General features: G+C 58.4%; 7 protein-coding genes across 7 annotated transcripts in view; all 7 read left to right on the top strand.

Annotated features, from left to right (window-relative positions):
- LSCM1_05473 (uncharacterized protein) overlaps positions 1 to 161 on the top strand; it is a gene marked incomplete at both ends in the record, with an annotated part of 567 nt that extends 406 nt beyond the window's left edge. Inside the window, one exon of the mRNA XM_067322936.1 lies at positions 1 to 161. This exon is cut by the window's left edge and continues 406 nt beyond it. Within this exon, the coding sequence (XP_067179571.1) occupies positions 1 to 161 (161 nt within the window).
- A 1,093-nt stretch (positions 162 to 1,254) lies between these two features.
- LSCM1_05472 (uncharacterized protein) lies at positions 1,255 to 2,913 on the top strand (the record flags this gene model as incomplete). Its single annotated transcript, XM_067322935.1, has 1 exon — positions 1,255 to 2,913. The coding sequence occupies one exon, from the start codon at positions 1,255 to 1,257 to the stop codon at positions 2,911 to 2,913; it is 1,659 nt and encodes a 552-aa protein (XP_067179570.1).
- Positions 2,914 to 4,516: 1,603 nt separating this feature from the next.
- LSCM1_05471 (uncharacterized protein) lies at positions 4,517 to 5,215 on the top strand (the record flags this gene model as incomplete). The annotated part of the gene is made up of 1 exon (XM_067322934.1): positions 4,517 to 5,215. One exon carries the CDS (start codon positions 4,517 to 4,519, stop codon positions 5,213 to 5,215), a length of 699 nt encoding a protein of 232 aa, XP_067179569.1.
- Positions 5,216 to 6,044: 829 nt separating this feature from the next.
- LSCM1_05470 (uncharacterized protein) lies at positions 6,045 to 6,818 on the top strand (the record flags this gene model as incomplete). Its single annotated transcript, XM_067322933.1, has 1 exon — positions 6,045 to 6,818. The coding sequence occupies one exon, from the start codon at positions 6,045 to 6,047 to the stop codon at positions 6,816 to 6,818; it is 774 nt and encodes a 257-aa protein (XP_067179568.1).
- An 838-nt stretch (positions 6,819 to 7,656) lies between these two features.
- LSCM1_05469 (uncharacterized protein) lies at positions 7,657 to 8,238 on the top strand (the record flags this gene model as incomplete). Its single annotated transcript, XM_067322932.1, has 1 exon — positions 7,657 to 8,238. The coding sequence occupies one exon, from the start codon at positions 7,657 to 7,659 to the stop codon at positions 8,236 to 8,238; it is 582 nt and encodes a 193-aa protein (XP_067179567.1).
- Positions 8,239 to 11,412: 3,174 nt separating this feature from the next.
- Positions 11,413 to 12,078, top strand: LSCM1_05468 (uncharacterized protein; the record flags this gene model as incomplete). The annotated part of the gene is made up of 1 exon (XM_067322931.1): positions 11,413 to 12,078. One exon carries the CDS (start codon positions 11,413 to 11,415, stop codon positions 12,076 to 12,078), a length of 666 nt encoding a protein of 221 aa, XP_067179566.1.
- Positions 12,079 to 16,407: 4,329 nt separating this feature from the next.
- Positions 16,408 to 19,671, top strand: LSCM1_05467 (uncharacterized protein; the record flags this gene model as incomplete). Its single annotated transcript, XM_067322930.1, has 1 exon — positions 16,408 to 19,671. One exon carries the CDS (start codon positions 16,408 to 16,410, stop codon positions 19,669 to 19,671), a length of 3,264 nt encoding a protein of 1,087 aa, XP_067179565.1.
- Between the last annotated feature and the right edge of the window lie 123 nt (positions 19,672 to 19,794).

Here is a 19,794-nt window from a genome sequence, read left to right as displayed (position 1 = left end):
CTGCCAGCGAGCTTGAAATTGCCGATCAGCTTGGAGTGTCCTCCATCATGAACCGTACGTGGACAATTGTGAAGAGCAGCGCTAAGACAGGTGACGGATTGCTGGAAGGCATGGATTGGCTCGTGGAGAGGCTCCGTGAGCAAGGGCTTGGAGCTCGCTGATAGCCTTGCCAATCCTCACTCATTCTCCTCACCCTCTGTATTCGCGGATGCTCCACTCATCTCACAGATCGTTGCAGAATGCACAAGAAGAAACGTCTGAGGAGTGCAGCTGTCAACCTTCGTTGCTGTCTTGTGGTGCTTCTCGTGTCTTGGTGACACCGTTGGGAATCGGAAGGGGAGAGGAGAAGGCTGAGGCTATGGCTAAGCTCCCCATCACACGCATGAACGATGGATGTTCAGCCTTTGCTGCCTCAGGTGCACTCTCAGTTTATAGCAGTGCCACACTGCAAGCGTTCATCCTTCCTCGTCGTGAGCGCGGCGGAGGTTCTGTTCGTGTTGTCCTTTTATTTTCCGGCTCTTGTGAATATTGTGTGTCGGGGCTACATTCGTCCTTTTTTGTTGTCTTGTAAGAACTATGTGATACGGTGTTCTTGTGCGCTTGGGTGCTCTGCATGCAACCGTCTCTTTCTCTCTGCAGATCCACCTTTACCGCTGGAGCTGAGACGCGCCTCCTTACCAGTATACCAACTCTTCTCTCCCGCCCGATGAGCACGTTCGCTGAAGACGATGGCACATACACCGGGCCCACCTCCGATGCGTGTGCCAGTCACCGACCGCCACCCTTTGTGTGGCAGCTGAAGCAGCTGCCACGTACCGGCTGGACACCTTACTCGGTGCTCGTCTTGGGCCATAATGCCGCCACCGCTCTGCTACCTTCGGTGAAGGCCCGCGCATGTGACCGCTTCCCGATTTCGGGTACACGAAGCGATGTTATGCGGAGGGGCCCTTTGCTTCCGCCCTCCTTACACTGGACCGCATGCCGGCACCGCAACGGAGTGTGGCCTTTGAGGGACGAGCGGAGCTAGTTTTCGCGAGGGCGGGCAAGCGCACTGGTACTGATCGGAGTCCCCGACTCCTCTGCGTACACCCGGAAAATGCCTCCTGCACGCTGCACCACCGCTCTCTTCTTCGCGTTGCTGTCTCTGCCCCCCCTCTCGCGCTGACTCTCGCAAAGTACCGAACAACACATGACGAAGAAACGTTGGGGAAACGCCATACGCCCTTCTGCTTGCGGCTTCATGCAAGAGGAAGTATGGACTTCTACGCTTTGCAAGACAGCCTCTCCCGCAATCCCAAGAGCGGAGGCAGCTCTGACAGCATTGACATTCAGTCACGGTACGTCTTGATCGAAAAAATTGGCTCTGGCTCTTATGGCGACGTCTGGAGCGCGACTCGACGGACGGGGGCAAAGGACCTCTACGCGGTGAAGCGCATCGACAAGCGCCAGGCAGGCACAAAGGGGCTACGAAGCGTCATGGGGGAAGTGGAAACGATGAGCCTCCTTTCACACCCCAACATCGTGAAGCTCGAGGAGACGTATCAAGACGACGCATGCCTCTCGATTGTGATGGAGTACCTTCCTGGCGGCTCTCTTCAGCACCGCATAGAACGGCAAAGCGTGTCGGAGCTCGAGACGCGGCGATTCCTCACGCAGCTGCTGATGGCAGTGGAGTACATTCACGAGAAGGGGATCGTACACCGCGACTTGAAGCCGAGTAACTGCCTGTTATCGCAAAATGACCTCGTCGTGAAGATATCAGACTTCGGACTTTCCGTATTTGCCGGTAGTGAACAATGCTTGACGACGTGCTGCGGCACGCTGCACTACATGGCACCAGAGATTCTGCTAGAGAAGAACTACGGGAAGCCGGTGGACATGTGGGCCCTGGGCGTCATGACACACGTGATCTTTCACGGCCGCTACCCGTTTCAGGCTCGCACGGAGTCGGCGCTGAAGAAGGACATCTGCCGCGGGTATCGTCCGCAGGAAAGTGGTGCTGGTGGGCCGCGCTGTCTACCGCTGCTACAGGACTTCATTAGTCAACTTCTCCTCTATGACCCACACCGACGAATGAGCGCCAAAGATGCACTCACGCACCCGTGGATCAAAGAGGGTTTGGACGCGAACCGGCGGGCGTCCCTCTACGCCTCGCAGATGCCCTTGGTGGCGCTGCTGAGACCATCCGCCCACTGGCGAGCGGTGGTGCTCGCCGTGATGGGAGCGCACCGCCTGCTGTTCCTGCAAAGGGTACAACGGCTAGTGCGTCTTGGGTATGATGGGTTTCCAATTTTGCGCGATTACCGCTATCTGGTCACGGGCCATTACGTACCGACAAGCACATCTTTAGAGTGTAGCCGCATGTTCCACGCATGCCCAACGGCGCTGCTAGAGCTGATATCTATGATAGACACGTGTCCGTTCTTGAAGCACCTGAATCTTAGCTGGAATAATATTCACAGCTTATCGGTCGTACAGTCGCTGACCAAGGTGGTTGCCCGACACCCTTCGCTGCAGTCGATCGACCTTTCTCATAATCCCATTCCAGCCGTGGCAGGGCGCTCCATCGTGCGAATGATTCGCAACCCGCTCTCGCATGTCACAAGTGTCAACGTCGGGGACACTGGAATTAGTGCGGACACCATTGGACAGATCAACTCCTTCTTGAAGGAGAAGCTGACCCCCGCCTCACTGTCCTACAGCGGTTCCATAGGGGACAGCCAAAGTCGAGGCATCCAAGGCAGCTGCGACGACACGCTCACCACCTCATCGTCGAATACGGTGAGCTCCTTGCGGCAAAAGCGCAGTGTCGGCAGCGTACCACCAAAGCACCCTGTGAAGAAGGACTCGCGGAGCGTGCGACTGCCTCCGATTTCGCGCCCGCCAATGGCGAGGCGCAATGAGAAGATGTAGAGCGCGAAAAGAAGCGGAACAGGTGGGTAGGTGGAGCGCTCGCTCTGCGGGATACGGGGCCGTCTCGTCCCTTTTCTCTTTGCACGCCTTCACTCCTCTCATGGCCTGCCGCTCCTCGTTGTACGTCCATTGTCCGCACTCTTGTCTTGATGTCGACAAGCGGAGCGGCTTCCATGGTTACGCGCACTCGCCTGTGCGCGGATGCGCAGGTGTGCTTGGGGGGTGGGGTGGGGAGAAAGTGAAGTGTCTGGATGCCTCTTTCTTTTTCTATTACCCTTCACGATGTCTGCTGAAGTTCTTCGCATGTTGTGTGTGTCATGCAGCTCTCAGCATACTTCGCTCTCTGTTTGCGTGCAGTGATTCCTTTGGGGAGTACGGCGCGGTGCCCTGAGTGTCGCTTCCTCTTCTTTGCGCGCCCCGTATTTGTGCACAGGCGCGTGCTTCATCACTGTTCTCGCCTCTTCTACCTCGGTGGTCGCTAACGCTGTCGAACACGGCGACGACTTCGGATCAAGATGCGCGCGCTCCCTCTCTCTCTCTCTCTTTCAACTTGTTTTTCCTCGCTTGTTATCCCATTCTTTCTGTCTCTCACTGCCTCTTTGAATCTCTGGCGCAGGGCCATTCTTCGCCCTCAGCCGCCGCCACACGCGCAGCAGTTGACTTCCCCGCCCTTGTCCGCAGATTCTTTTTCTTCGGCTGGGACGGCGTCACGTGGCTTGCCCTCCTCTCAGGTGCTTCGTTGCTGTTCCCTGACTTGGACAGCGAGAGACGGGGCTGCGACGGGTGCCCGAAGCCACAGAAGAGTCAGGAGGTTGGGCAGAGAGGGAAGGAGAGAGACAAGCCTGTGAGGACATGATGATCCTCGCCCTCACGATAATCTCCGCATGTACATGACGAGTGAGACGTGGTGACTCCAAAATCCGCTGTAGCGCGTCGACTCCCTCTCTTCCACCCCCTCCATTTCCTCATTCAAAGTCTCTTACCTGGTCAAGTTCCCTATACACAATCGCTCATGTTTTCAGCGGAGCTCCCGGCGTGACTCGGTCGTGGCTTTCTTAATGTGTGGTCAAACGAATCAGTGCAGAGGCTCAGCTGCTGCGGACTCTCTGCCGCCTTTTGGACTCCTGTCACAACACCGCGAATTAACGGTGCGCTGCGTAGGGACAACGTTGTAGTGTGGAGGAGTGCAGCTCGACTGCCGGTCGGACTTGAGTGCGCCTCTCTCTTCTTCGTCAGACGAGAAAAGGCGTCTAGTCAGACAAAAAAAGCATCTTGCTGCCTCCCTCGCATACGGCCCCGACGGCCGCTCTCGCGCCGCGTCCGGATCGACGGGCCCAGAGCATTGCACACTCTTTCCTTCTTTTACTTCCTACGTCTTATTTTTCGTGCGGCTAACCGACACGCATGGCACTTCTTATCCCTTTGTGGTGTACGCCGCCGGCACCTCCACCCCCTTCCTCGTGCTTTCTCTCGCTCTCTATTTCTGCTGCCGCCTGTGGCTGTGTGGTACGCGATGGCACGGGGACCGACTCTGAGCTGTGCTCGCCGTTTGTAGAAGCAGTGAACATCTATCGTCACAGCCTGCTGAGCAGGTGAAACGGCGATGTCAGATCAAGTGGACTCACTGGTGGTGTGGGGGAGCACGGGCCGACGTCTCCAGTTCTCCATACAAGATTTGAGGATGCCTGAAAACCTTCGAGATCAGCCGCACTTCCACTTTTATGAGAAGCAGTGGGGTGCCGTAGCGAGTTTCTGGTTTAACCGTGTGCTGAAGGAGTCGTCCCTGCAACACCTTACGGTGGAACATATTGTTGAATTGATTCGCGAGGACATCTCCAAGCGGTGGGAGCGGCGGCGAAAAGAGCAAAGCATCCACAAGAAGCGCAAGCGGCTGCTGCACGACGGCGGTCCAGCTGGTACTCCCTCGGCGTTTGTGCTACTGACAAACGTCACGACCCTTGAAGACTACAATGCTGCTTCAGAGATGGAGCAACGAGATTTGGTAGCGGCCTTGGTCGAGCGAGTCGAGGCTGTCTCGAAAGATAAGGTCAAATCATGGGAGGTACTCGTAGATGACGAGCCTGAGCAACTGTCTGCAAAGGCTGTGCGCGTGGAAGGCATCAGATCCACTTCTGGAAAACAGCCGGACAGCGTCACCGACGCTTCCGCCGACTTTGACGACCGCGTCGCTGTCGTGTTGAATCTGTCGAGTAAGGAAAAGGCCGCAACTGCCATTGCCCACCTGCACGGCAGTAAGTTTGACAACCGCCGTGTGTTGTGCCGCTTCTGGAGCAACGAGTGAATTCTTCAACTCTCCGACCTGACCCGATGATGCTTGCCGAAAAAAATGTGTCGAGATAGGTGCCGATTGCAAACGTCTAAGCCTCCGCTGCTCGGGAGTTTCAATAGGGCGCGCCTCTGGCTATTTTTTGTAACGATGCGGCCACAGTGGAGAGGGGTTTACGGCCACCTGCTTCGTCCGCGTATGCCCCTTCGTCCACCGCGCCTTGTACTTGTCCTTCCCTCGTTCCCTCCCCTCTTTGACACTAGCAAGAAACACGGCGACAAGCAGCATGAATTCAGTGTTGCTCATCTTAGCTATTGACATTGCAACTGATTCACATGCCTCCAAGGGCCCCTCTGCTTCTCCTTTGGACACCACGATCAGTTCCAATGTTTGCCAAGTCCAAACGTTCCGCACCCGTAGACGACAGACCGCCTCGGATGAGCGCCTCTTCGCTTTGCGAGGCACTTGGCAGCAGTCGACGTGGCCGCAGGATCCGACGCTTCACTGTCTGACGATCCGCGGCATGCACCTTCCTCCCTCCCTCCCTCTCCCTCTCTCTCGCTCTCTCCGGTCGCAGCATCTCTTACTCACCCTCTCCCACACCTACACGTCTTTACTCGTGTCTCTCTTTTCTGTTCACATGTGCCTCGTGCAGAGCGCCGCGAGAGTAAAACGGCGCGCCATTCTCGGGCCTCCGGGTGAGTGCCCGCCAAAGCGAACGGTCTCTCTTTTTGAGCGTACAACTGCTCAGCGAGACTTTGTCTGATTCTCTTCTCGTGTCAGCGGGAGGCTGCACTAGTTTTACGTACGCCCTTTCTCTTGGTTCGCCCTGAAGCAGCGGCAGATGCGACGGCTGACGGTGAATGCAACACCGGTGCTGATTCAGAGACTGCCGCGCTTCGATGCGTTGCGCTGCGCCACCACGGGAAAGCAGCACAGCTACAGGCCGGGGTGCTTCGCGCTGGCATTGCGCTCCCTCTTTGTCACGCTTGTACCGAAGCCACTAAAGCAGCGTATTGCGATTCGCATGCAAACTGGCATGGAGCGCGCGGCGGAGCTAGAGAAGGAGCTGCAATGGCTTCAGAAGCACGGATCGCCGCTGCAGGTAATGGGGCTGCCGGACCACGCGGAGTTGCCGGAAGTCCGTGCTCGCTATCGAAGTTTGGTTCTCGAAGCCCACCCTGACACAGCAAAGGATACCACAGGCGAGAGCGAGTACGCCATTCTGCAGACGGCCTACAGGATGTCTGTCAATCCTGTTAGCCTCTGGCACCGAAACGGTGCCTCACCAGCGCTGCACCGTCAGCTGCAGTTGTCGAGAAAAAAGGTACACCGACTAGATCGCGTGCGCCTCTTCGCCCTCTTTTCTTATGCCGTGATGCTCCTCATCGGTATCCTCTTCTCTACTGTGATTGTGCCCCACGCCCTTGAGGCGGCGCTGAGGTTCTTCGATCCGGAGTTCTATCACTTCATGATTCAACAGGAGAGGGAAGAAGACCGCAAGCATGCCGCGGGAGAGGTCGTAGACACGGATCCCAAGCGACTCGCGCCAACTGCCTTGCGACGGCTACTGTACCCCGGGCGCTTTATTCACGAAGGTGATGAGGGAAAGGAGTGACGACACAAGTAAGTGAGGGTGCTCGGCCAGAGCTGGAGCCGATCGCAGCAGACGCGTTGCGCTCCTCGCGCCTCCCGTCGCGGCCTCCTATGTAGCTCACCCACATCCTAACCATACAGAGAGTCTATCGCACGTATTGAAGCGGTGGACTGTTTTATGTCTGAGAGATCCGAAAAAAAACACCCGCACTGTTTCTCTTAACGATGCTCTGGGAGTCGATTGTGAACGAAAGAACTGGCGCACTCGGGAACGTGTCTGCTCGCTGCACCGTAGGGTCTCTCGAGCACTTAATGAGAGAGGCACCGACGTGAGCCAGCCGTGGCTCAGCGAGGCTACCCTCGCCCGTTAGCGACCTCGGTCGGCGCCTTAGTCGTCACCGCTCTTCATCCGCGCGTGATCTCACGATGTTCTGAAGCGCACTCTCAGTTTATGTTGTGAACCTCCACTCACTTCCATCGACGCGTTGCCCTTTGATGCTCGAGCTCGAACTCGACTTGGGTGACTGAGTGTGCCTGCGGCCTCACAGCGTCCAGCCTTCCCTTTGGATGAGCCGTTCATCAGTGACCGACGTCTTTTGTTCGATTGCGCTCCCCTCTCAGACTTTCCTTCAGCTGTTACCGTGAAAGTGCTTCTCACAGATTTGTTTCTGCAGCCGTGCCGGCCGTGAGGCGCGTCAGGTCTCTCCTACGGACCACCTTCTCCCCTTAGCTGTGGCCTTCGCTCCCGAGACGGCGTATGCCAGCGGATCTGAAGGGCAACTCACATTTTTTTGGTTCGATAGCACCACCACAAACTCGCCTCTCAGAGGCTAAACAGGCAAGTCCCCCGAGGGTGTATTATGCAAGGAGGTTTGCATACGAAAGCTGCTGTAGCAGCCCTTATTCCCACCGTGGCATCCGTCGCCTCAGTGCAGGCCGGCTCGCCCGACGCGAGCTGCTCGAACCTTAGCGACTACCTCAACGACGATGGCTTTGTTGGCGATTTGGAGACCTATGATGTTGGTGAATATCACCTTACCACCTGCCCTATATGCTTGGAGCACTTCACCCTAGACAACCCTGCTATTTTGCTCAAGTGCGAGCATGGGTTTCACTTGCAGTGCTTGGAATCGTGGCGGCAGCGATCCTCCATGTGCCCAATGTGCTTCGCGCCTGTAGTAGGCGATGAGGGACGTCTGATGAGCAGCTCCGATGCTCGTAGACGCCGTCGCAGGCGGCTTCGAGCGCCTCCAGCTGCCCTCCATGCTCCGGAGCGCACCTCCCTGATTATGCCCGCGGCCGCCCAGCGGATACAGCATTCCAACTGCGAGTTGGAGCATGCGTCGGAGCAGGACGAGGAAATCGAAGTGGTCGAAGTAACGTCGCCGAAGGACGGTGTACATTTGCTGTGGTCGTGGCTACGTGAGTGCTGCGCTTTTTAGCCACTTTCGCTTCATCATAGCACCTTCGCCGGCAGTGCTGTTGTTGTTATCACCATACACACAATGAAAGAAGAACAAGCGAAGCGAGAGGTGAGGCGATGGTCGAAATCACATGTCTCTCCTCGCACGCCGCTCTCTATCATTCGTTCTCTTCCGTTTACGCCTTGGACCTATTCGCTCTTTTTAGCATGAATTGAGTTGCAGAGAGACGTCCTTTCTCACCGTTGTCGTACTGCTTATTGCTCTTCTTTTTGCCAACTGCTCGGCATACTCTTTTTTTTTGTCTTTTTCGAGAAGCTGCACAGCGGAGGCTGAGGGCGCGCCTGTGCAGTGATACCCATTGGCGGATGCATGCATGTGTTTGTGTGTGTGTGTGTGCCAAGCGCATCCGGCCTCTTCCGGCTTCCTCTATGTGCGCGTACTGCTCGCCTTGCGCTCTCATCATTAGGGGTGACTCTTGTTGCTTCAAACGCTTTGCTTTACGTGTCGATGTGTTATATTTCTGAGAGCAGTGGAATTAGTGAACGCGGGCCTCGTCAGACACATCGGGGCCACGCCTTCACTTCGTCGACTTTCCTTATTGTGTTAGTCCACTGCCGCGCTCTCCTATAGGTTTTCCTTCCCGAGGGGCGGAAGCGGGCCCGCATGTGCAACTGCGCTCGCAGTCTCAAAAAACAATACCGAGCTGCTTTGAAGCTTCGGTTTGCGTTTGTGCGCCGCTACTACAGCTTCGCTTCGTATTGTTGATGGCTCTCCTCGTCAAAGCTGCACGCCTTCCGTCTAGCGCTGTTTTCGCTCCGATTACAGTCGTCTCGCGGACGTGTTTTGTTGTTATATTAGCCACCGTGTCCTCCCTGGCGCCCCCCGTTTCGTTCCCTTCGCCCCAACTTTGCTGCCGTCTATCACCCAAGCACCCGGTGCGCTTCACAATTGTCGCTGTTTTGGCTCTTAGCACTCTTCTTCGTGTGCGTCTCTCTCATTTTTTTTTCGCTTTCAACTTTTACCCGAATATGCGAGAAGCTCTTTGGACTTCAAAGACCCGTGCTTTCCAACAACAGCGACTGCGCTTCACAGTGGCTCCCAGTGGCTCGCAGAGTCATATGTGAGGACGCTTTGCTACGCTGATTCAGAGATCCTCTATTGTTCAAACATTTCGATGCACCGAAATTGTCACCAGAGCCGCGACTCCACCGGGTAGCGTTGCTGAATGAAAATCCCCAGCACGCGTAGTATTTTGTAGACTTCCGCTGGGCAGATGCACACTGCTCTCGGAGACAGTAAATGGGCAAAGCGTGTGGGATTTAGCGCAGCGGAAAAATATTTGCCTCTCCCCTTTCCACCAATATGCCGATGATGGGACGCACCTCTCCTCTTTTCCATTTCTTCTGCTATTGGAACAGCGCTGCCTCGTAGGCGATAGGGCAACTGCAAGAAGGGTCTCTTCATATAAGGAAGAGACAAAAAACGCTAGCTGGATCAGCCATGGCGTACATTCAGTCCCCTCAGAGACATCTCTGTTCCGCTACACACACATTCAGCTTACTCGCCAAATAGCAAAACGTTCGCAGCGTCACTCTGTAGGTTTTCACCCAGGCTTCTGATATCGCGATCGCGCCTCTCTCTCCGTCTACGTTTCTTTGCCTCTTCATCTCAGCTGTGGAAGTGGTCTTGATGTGTGCCACTCCTTCACTGCAGCCAATTGGTCAGGTAATCTAGAAGGCGTGGCCATCCTTTATGAGTGACGGACACCTCCCCGTTTCGAAGCTTTCCTATCCGTCCCGGCGCGTTGAGATGGGCTGCACTGCTCACGCCCATCATCTTCCACTTCCCAAGCGGAGACTTAGGGGGGCTTTACCGCACGCTGCAAGGCGCATTGCATGTGGGTCGTCCACAAGCTCGCTGTGAGTGTTGTTTTATTTTTCGTCACTCGCACATGTGCTTGAAGACGATATGGTGTCTGCCGAGATCGCGCCAGCACCCGCTGAACAATTGTGGCGGAATTGTGTTGGCGTGCTCCTGCTGCAGTCGGCAAGTGTGATCTGTCCAACGTAAAGGCTCTCCCACAATTACAGTTCTGCACCCTGTTCGCTGTTCTCATAGCGCGGGAGGTCGTTAAATAGCATTTCTGCTACACTTCTCCGCCTGTGACTCTGCCGGCTCGAGAGGCCCAGGGGTCGCGCCTTTTCTTCACCCCAATCGCCGCCAACAGCTGCTCCCAAGACACCCCATCACCTGTCTGACAGCATTCGCCCTCAGTTAAGCATTTTGCGACATGGGACTCGGTAGCAGAATCAGCTTGCTGTGCATATTTCACGTGCTCATCGGTATTCGCTCCACCGTCACGATGTTTCTTTCACCTCTCTGCGCTGCACTCTTTCGTGTGTCGAGAGCGGAGCCTTCTCCCTTTGCCACGGTGTGGGGATTTGATCTTGACGAACTGAACTTGTGATGTGCGTGGCCCCCATCAAGAGGTGGCGGCGACGACGTGCAATGAGTCCGATGAACAGCTGAGACTCGCGTGAAAGGGATAACGCTTCTCTTGATCGCTCTCCAGGTTTCTGGAGATAGGCGGCTTGTTTCCGCACACCGCTAGCACATGGGGCGCAGAGGCACGACGAGGAAAAAACCCACTGATGCACCTTCTCTCCACTGGATAGATTAGGCGCCTCCGTTCTCTGATGCGTTGATCTGGTCTCCTTTACGAGCCTCATCTCTTCCCACATCAGCTTCACGCTCTCTTATCCCCCGCTTTCCGCGAAGGAGCTTCATGAGGATGCTGTTTAGCCAGTAAGAGAAGAAGGAAAAAATTGCGTAAGAGTGTGGGAGTGACATGCCGCCGTCTCATTAACGACGGCGGTAGCGCTGCCTTAAATTCTTATCCTCCGTAAGGACTGCGCATAGCAGTGCTCTTCGCAATCCATAGTTTTTCTTCTCTTCTCTCCCCCTATCCACCTCTGCTTCTCGCGTTAAAATGCGCGTGCGCTCACCCCTGTCATACACAGTTGAGTTTACGTTGTATCAGCGGGTTCGTCGGCCAACTACAGGAACACAATCGCAGACGAATAGCTACACAGGCAGAAAGACATGGATTAGCACCCTCTTTGTAGACGTACCGCCTCACTACTGTCCTTCTTTCTGCTGCCTCACACCAGTCCCGACCCCAACTCGAATGCAATGCGAGAAGGCGAGAGTCCTGCCATTCTCTTCATCATGACGGTGCTGAGCCACCTCACGCTGCTTCCCACGCCGTATGTTTTCTACAAACGACAGTACGTATTTGAGCTCTGCTGCTCAATCTTTGGCCTGGTCGTCTCCTTCATGTATCACACGACGGAGAGCTTCAACACGCCGATCTTCCTCAGCGAGATGCAATGGCATCGTCTCGACAACATTGGCGCCATCTCGATGATGGGCATCTGGCAGGTATACCTCTGCTGCTTTCAAAACCCCTTTGTGGAGATGTGCTGCAAATGTTTCTGCATCTTCTTTACCCTTATAGTCCAGCAGAAGCACCCATGGGATGTGCGGTTTACTATCGCACCAGTTCTGTGCTTCAGCCTGTTTCCTGTCGTAAAGCATTGCTTCATCGATCACCGCATCCCGTCGGTCTGTATTCGGCGGCTGGCCTTGGGCTCCTTGTTGTTCAGTATTGCTCTTGTCTTTTTCTTCCTTGGGCTCGACGACCGCGCTGACAAGTACCGCATGTGCCACAGCGCGTGGCACTTTTTTTGTGGCCTCGCGTTTTTCTTCTTTTGGGTAATGGTGAAGACTCCTGGATGCACCGGCAACTACGGTCGTCACCGACACGAACTTGCCGCCCGTGGGGATATCCTGTTGTAGCATGCTCTCGTGCGCGCCTCGTCCGCCGTCGTCTCCCCATTTGTGTATCATTTTCTGTCGAATACAACTGCCGTCCCCGACGTTTCTGCCGTGACATGCGGTCCTGTCATCCAGGGCCAGGCAAAGGGGCGTGCTGCTTTGACAGCAGTGCAGTTGTGCTTGGTGCTTAAGGGTTTCTCGGTCCTTTTTCATGTCTCTCCACGTGAGTCGCTGCCTCTGGAGTCACGAGTGGTTCATTCACCGCCCGGTTCACGGGCCTCCGTAAAGCACCGCTCATCTCCTGAAACGCTTCTGCTTGCAACCCTACTAGCTCTGCATGAAAAAAAGATGACTCTGTGACACATGTCGCTTTTTTAGAATAGGCATAATAATGGGGGAGGGGAGGGCGACTGTGCACTTCGTTGACATACGATTACTTAGTGGATGTTTGGCCGATTGTGACGCACGAGCCGATGGGAATCCGGGGCGCTCATCAGCTCCCGTTTGCGCCCCGCCAGTGCGCAGCCCCAGGCCGATCGAACCGAACATGGCGGGTGGTCTGGGGATGGTACTCAGTGAGGCCCGCTGGCGGCATCGTGCGTGGCGCTGACGGCGCTCACTGGGAGAGTGCCAAAGCCCTCCTGTCGCACGGCGACAGTGCGGTGCGGAGCATGGTCAGCGAGTGCGTGACCACCGGCAGGGTGCGCGCCACGTAGGGAGAGGTGCTCACTGTGCCCCTCCTGAAGCGGCAGGAACCCGATGTCGGTACCGCGCCGTGCCACCCTGCGGCGCTGACCAGCGGCCTGTGCTCGTCGAACTAAACATTTCGTGACGGGCTGCATGACTGCGTCGAGAAGAGGCTGCGACCCCAGCACTCTGGCTCCGGCCCTCACCTCCTTGCCGTTGACCCCCTGGGCCTCCGCTCCTACACAGGAGGACTGCGCCAGTCAGGCACCGCCCGTGCGCTGGGCTCGGCAAATGGCAGTGCTATCGTCACGGCGCTGCCGAGGCTGAACTACGGCCTGTGTCTTACTCGCTGAGCCGTGTGTTTCTCACACGGTCGTTGCGTCTATGTTTGCCTCGACGCAGAGTGGCCAAGGACGGCCACACGTGCAGGCGGTGCGCTGCAGGCATGCGCTTGGGGCCCTGCTCCTCTCATCACGGTGGTGCTCATGCTGAGTGCGCAGCGCAAAAGGAGCGCCGGTCTGCACGACGCCTTTTTCGCTGATGGCCCCGCGCTCATTGCTTCTTCCACCGACAAGGATGGCCGACGAGCCATGATGCCGTTCGCCGGCTGGAGGGCGGCGCAACGGGCACGGTGGTCTTTTGTGGAGTCGAGCACCTCCCCCCTCCCCCCAGAAGTGCCGCGCATGCTCCTTGTCGCGCGGCGCCGCAAATTGCTGGGATGCTCTGCTGGATGGATGCGCTGAGAGGCGCGGACCTGCTGGCGATACGTTGCAATGGCGAACGCGCTCTGGAGGTCATCAAGGTAGGGACGGCTCGTGCTGGCGGGCTGGGGGCCATGTGGTCGCATGAGTGCGGCCCGCCAGGGGTTCCCCACCGCCCCTTGCACATGGGACTGGGCGAGTCAGAGCCGCTGTGAGGCATCGCTGCGCTGTGGTACGGAGCCGCTGCAAGCAGCGGGAGGGCCCCTGAGTCTATCCACGGCAAGGCTGCGGAAGTGCTTGCGGGTACCCCGAAATACGCAGGCAACAGAGACGCACGCGAAGAGGCCGGATTACTCTCTCGAAACGTGGTACTTCTGCGTCGCACCCGCCTGTCTTGCCTCCTCAAACACGCGAGACGGCTGCCCTGCACATGAGGCGTGGGGGGCGGACATGCCTGATCGCAGTGCTGCCACACCGCCTGGGCAGTACTCACACTGGGATGCAGGCATCGGTCCCTTGGCAGCCCGCGCGCACATGCCTCTCTCGCGGGCCGCGGTCGTGCGCCCTTCAGGGCGTCCTTCCGTTGCAGACTGTAGGCGGGCGTTGCTGACAAAGAGGGAGCGGTCGGCACGCGAGCAGCGGTTGTCCTCTTTTGCGAAGCACCAGTACTCGCAGCACACTGACATGGTGGCCCGGAGAGCCATTGAGTCTGTAGCGCCGCGCTGGTTGGCAACGGGAGGTGCGCTCATAGGTTCAGTAGCAAGAGGTGGCGACACCCTTCCTTGCAGCCACCGCTCTGTGTGTGACGATATGGAGGTGTGGCCTGACCTGTTTCGAGGGCAACTGAATCGGCCACGGGACGGTAAAACAGGCCCGGCTGCTGTTGCTGACTCGCACTGCCTCGACATGGCGCACAGCACCAACCACATAGAAAGAGGAGCGCTCCAAGAGGCACGCAGGTGTGGGTCCCTGCCGCAGGTCGCGTGCGCACCTGTCCTTTCAGTGTGTCTTTGCTCATCACGCGTGGGGCACAGCAACAAGTCTGGCAAGACTGCCGAATCGGCAGTGCCAGGGGCGCCGGTGCCCACTGCATGGGCTACGGACGGGGCCACCGATCTCGGGCGCCAGCCGGCACCCACCTCCCTCCCACCCCAATCGCACTACGAGGTGCGACGCGGCGGGGCACGACGTGCCTGGGTGCGAGCGTCCACACATCAAAGAGAGCGCCTGCTGAGCTGGTGAGGCGACGGAGGGGACGGCGTGGCATGCTGACAGGGTGCAAAGCCTCGGCGCGTTCCGACGTCTAGCGGGCTGCCGTGTTGCTCGAGGTTGCGCGGCATGTGCCCGCTCCTTCCGTTGCTAGCCGCATGATAGACGCCACCGCCTCCGCTCTCGAGCAGGACCGTGGGCGCGGCCCCGCTTGGATCGCGGCGCGCAGTCTGTCCAAGTCGGCTTGGTGTCAAAGGCGCCGCGCGTCTGCGCAGAAGAGGAGGAGGAGCCGTTAGGTGCATGACTCGAGTTGGCGGCCGGCCGGCTCGCCCTGGACCACGGCGATGCCGCCTCGGTGCAGCAGAGGGGGAGGGCGGCGCGAGCTGAGTGTGTGCGTGTGCATGTACAGACATGTTTTAGATGTATTTGCGTGGGGTAAGCGCCTTCGACTGAAGGTGCAATGGAAACGGCGATTTCGAAGTGCTCCTGTGAGCCTTTGCGTGTGCTCGCCATTCTCATGCGCGCCGTGCGTGCCTGAGGGCTCTCTGCACGGCTTCGCCCAGTGTCCCCGGCGGAGTAGGGAGGGCGCGATGGCGACGACTTGGACCTCCTCCCGCTTGCTGCTGCGTGCCGCACGTCTCTCCATAGATGCTCTCCCCTGCAGCAGCGGTACTGCCCGAAAAGCGTGCGGGGATGCTCTCGAGGCAACAGCGATAAGTGGGAGAAAGTGGCGAGCTGCGTGTGGCGGCAACGGTAAGGACAGCGAATGAAGGCCTTCCATTCATGGCTGCAGAACAGCAGCACCGGCAGCTGCCGGATCAGACTGAGGGGCACGCGTGGGCGGGCAACGTTAGTACTTGTGTGCCTGTGTGCCCCCACCCTGTCTGTGTGCCTGCGCGGCAGAGCAGGTGGCGTGAGTGCACGATACAGGCACGCGCGCACGCATCCAATCATCTGAGCACCACCCGCGCGATCATGCGTGCTAGGCGGGGACCGACACGACGGATGCGGTGTGGCTGCAGCGTCCTGCTGCCCTTTATGTGACTCCGCCGCCTCCTTTTCTTTGCTCACTTCGCGTGCCTCCGCCTCCCACTCCTCCTCATGCATCTGTGCGCCCTCTCCGCATACACACGCGTAGACCTTATAAGCACTTCTCCCACTGCGCCGATCGATCACACCGCCAACGGCGCATTCGACTGTGAATTGCGAGCTCTCTCCGCCACACACCCCACAGCGCCTCGGTGACGCCACGCTGTCCGCGTCGCTCTTGAGGGCAAGCGGGAGAGCGGCACCTAAATAGGAGCAGTCGAGGCTCAAGTCGCTCGCGCTTGTTCGCGTCTTGCACACGCTGCCTGGCGCTGTGCGGGGTGTGTGGCGCCGTCCCTCCTGCACTCGGCGCTCCGCCTCCGCCTCCGCCTCCCGGGCGCGTGAGCGGTCCTCCTCGTTGGTCCCTCTCCCCCCTTTTTGCGCACACGTCGCTTTCTGCGCACTTGTGTTCTGCGTTTCTCTGCCTTCTTTTTCACCGCTCCCTCCCCTCCGCTGCGCAGCCGTGCGGCGCTCTCTGTCCCACGCGTGTGTGCGTGTGGCTGTGCACACCCCCATCGCCCCCTGTCCCGCGCCACTTTCTCTGGTGCCACGCTGCTTCTCTGCTGTTACGCTAGCGACGTCGCGTGCGTACTGCGGTGCTCGCGTATTCTTTTGTGCCTCTCTCCCCCTTTCTCTCCGCTGCTCTGTGGTTCTTCTTGTTAGTCCCATGTGCACTCGCTCACTCGACAGCGGGTGCCCGCGGCGCTGCCGTGCCGGCGACTGCGCGTCCCGTCAGGCCGCGCGGCTGCGCGTCATCGCGCTGCTTGTTCCAGCTGCTGTTGCGTGCGTGTTGCTCTGCAGCGCGCCGCGGGTGCTGGCTGGGGCCACCCGTGACGACGGGCTAGAGCCGGTGTATCTGCTGAACGCCATGTACTCAACCGATGCCCTCACCGAGGAGGACGCCAAGGCCCTGTGGAAGGGTATGGACATGGCGTTTTACAACTCCAACTACAGGGCTGCTGGTGGGCGGCCGATCGTCATCCTTCAGCCCGATCCGGATAAGGACGACATGACTGATATAGTAGCGGTTGTTCTCAACGCCCTCAAGCGGCAAGAGAAGCTGCTCGCGGTGCTTGGGCCATACTTGGACGGCCGCCTTTCAATGCTTCTAAAGGATGCGGAGGTGGCGAAATCCGGGGTGATGCTGATGGCGCCCTTTACGGGCTCCTCCGCTGTGCGCACTTGGAGTAGCTCCGTGTACTTCACACGCGCCGAGCCGATGTCGGAGCTCAAGAGTATCCTAATGCACACCATCACCACAATCCGCGCTCGCCGTGTCGCCTTCATGTACTTGAGCGGAACGCAGTTTGGCGAAGAGGAGCTGGCTTACATACAGACGAAGTTCGCGTCCCTGCAGCGTGATCCGGCGGCGGTGTACTCTGTGCCGTTCTCAAAAGTCGACGTCGACGTTGACGAGCGCGTCTTTGATGCGATGGCGAACACGCGCCCGCAGGTGATCATATTGTGGGTCGCGCCCGCAGAGCAGGTGGTGCGCTTCCTCGAAAAGGCGCTGACGGACCCGCGTACGTCGTCTGCATACATCATCTGCTGCTCGATGCTGCAGCGGGTTGTGTTCGACGTTTACAAGCGTCTGTTGCGCGCGGGCAGCATCGCGCCGAAGGACGGTGAAATCCTCATGAGCACTACGGCGTCCACGGTGCTTGACCTGAGGTGGAAGTACACGAGGATGTTCAAGGAGCAGATGAGCAACTACATCGAAAACTCGGGCAGCTTCGACTACTGGCCGGACGACGAGGCTACCAATGCGGTGGCGGAGAACGGGCGGTCTGCGGTGCCACTTAAGGGGAAGTACACGGTGGACACGTTCTTTAAAGAGCATCCGAGTCTTTCGCAGCTTATGGAGATGGGGTGGCTGTCCGCAACGCTTGTGCAGCAGACGCTGGAGCGGTCCGACTGGATTGTGAGCCGGTCAGCGTACAAGGCCGGGCTGTTTAGCCAGAGTCGGTACATCATCGGCGGCGACTACATCCTGGGCGACTATGGTGGCCCGTGCGAACCGCTCGCGCAGATGCTGGGCGCGGTGTGCAACTGCAACCAAGGCGGCCATGCGTCGGTCTTGACAGTCCTGAAGGACTTAGCGTGGGGGGTCGTGCACGGCACGACTTTTTCTTACCCACAGTCGGAGTGCACCTCATCGTCTACGGACATCACAACTTCGGTGAGAGTGTTGGCACTTCTGCCCCAGGACTACCCAAAGCTGGTGGAGGCGAGCGCACAGATCACGACTATGATGCCCAGCGCTTTCCATACGAGCCAATGCAAGGGGTACACACTGAAGGCGTTCTCCTTGAGTACGACGACAGCGACAGCGCAGCTGCTGTTTGACGCGGAGGTGGCGAACTACTCCGTGGACGTCGTCGCTGGGCCCATGGTGCCCCTGCTTGACACGGGCGGGGCCTTCGTGGTGAACCCGCTGCACTCCCCTCCACGCCTGCTGACGAAGAAGATGAGCCACGTGTACCTGATGCCGACGCTGGAGCAGCAGATGTACGTGCTGTACTCGAACATCGACGCTGTGAGGGCCGCTGCGCCTGTGGGCTCGAGCATGAGTGTGGTGCTGCGCGGCTACTCGGCAGATGAGGTGGGCGAAATAGCTGAGCTCCTGTTCAAGACGGCAGGCACCTTCAACGTACCGGACCCGTCCATCGTCAGCGCCGCTTTCACGGACAGCTTGAGTGGCGTAGCCGAAAGGAGGGGCATCAACTTCGTCATTGGCATGACGGGCGGCGACGGCGCCAGCATGGCGAGTTTCCTTGCGGAGAACCCGGCTGCCGTTATTATGGTGTGCTTCGACGACTTGTCGATGTACTACAAGGAGCTTGTGGAGGCGTTCTCCATGCAGCCGACATCTGTGCAGTCGCGGCTGATGTCGTTCAGCAGTGTGCCACTGTGGAGCGACACCTCGACTGAAGCAGAGGCTGCGTCGCCGCTCCTTGCGATGTTCCACAGTATGTACCCCGACGCCGCTAACCACACGCCGTCGCTGCTGCGTGACCTGGTGATTACCGGCTTCCTTCAGGAGGTGGTCGCCGCAGTGGATATAGTGAACTCGAGAGCGCTGACGGAGAACGTGTACATCAACAGTGTATTCACGACGTACGGCTTAGCACTCGGCCCTTTTGATTGGAGCTGCACGGAGACGACCAGCGGGAACTCGTGCGTGAGGGACAACTATGGTGCGTCGGGCATCAGCATCTCGTCGATGCAGCGGATGCTGGATCCGAAGGTGCCTCGGACCTCTCGTCCTGAAACGCCGTTGATGGAGTACCGGCCGCGTGAGCGGTTGGGTGCACTGGCGCCCATGCAGCGCAACGCTATCATCATCGGCTCCGTCGTGGGTGGCGTAGCGTTGATTGCTGGCTGCACGCTGCTCCTGTACTGCTGCATTGACAGCCGCGACAACGACGCGGCGCCGAGGGACAGTGACGGGCCGGTGACGCTGATCTTCACGGACATCGAGAGCAGCACTGCGCTGTGGGCGGCGCTGCCGCAGCTGATGACTGACGCGATTGCTGCGCACCACCGCGTGATCCGGCAGCTGATCAAGAAGTACCGGTGCTACGAGGTGAAGACGATCGGCGACTCGTTCATGATTGCGTGCAAGGACGCGCACACCGCTGTGGGCCTTGCGTGCGAGATCCAGACGAGGCTGCTTGCGCACGACTGGGGGACTGAGTGCTTTGACGGCGCGTACCGCGAGTTCGAGCTTGGGCGTGTGGACACGGTGGGCGGCTACGAGCCGCCGACTGCGCGGCTGAGCGAGGAGGAGTACGCTGCGCTGTGGCGCGGGCTGCGCGTGCGCGTCGGCATCCACACCGGGCTGTCCGACATCCGCTACGACGAGGTGACGAAGGGGTACGACTACTACGGCGACACGTCGAACACGTGCTTAAGTGTGAGCGCCAGCTGACGATGGTGCCAGCGAGATGCCGAAATGTTCGTGAGCCAGATCTCGCGAATGAGGTTGTGCCGTTCGCGAACCAGTCGTCACGCCGGGCTTCAGAGGAGCTCGATTCACGGAGCGTAAGCGCGA

The sequence above is a fragment of the Leishmania martiniquensis genome, chromosome 17 (genome assembly GCF_017916325.1).
Source record: "Leishmania martiniquensis isolate LSCM1 chromosome 17, whole genome shotgun sequence".
NCBI lineage: Eukaryota > Euglenozoa > Kinetoplastea > Trypanosomatida > Trypanosomatidae > Leishmania > Leishmania martiniquensis.
The sequence above is the reverse complement of the archived record's forward strand: the minus strand, read 5'-3'. Positions and strand labels throughout refer to the sequence as shown.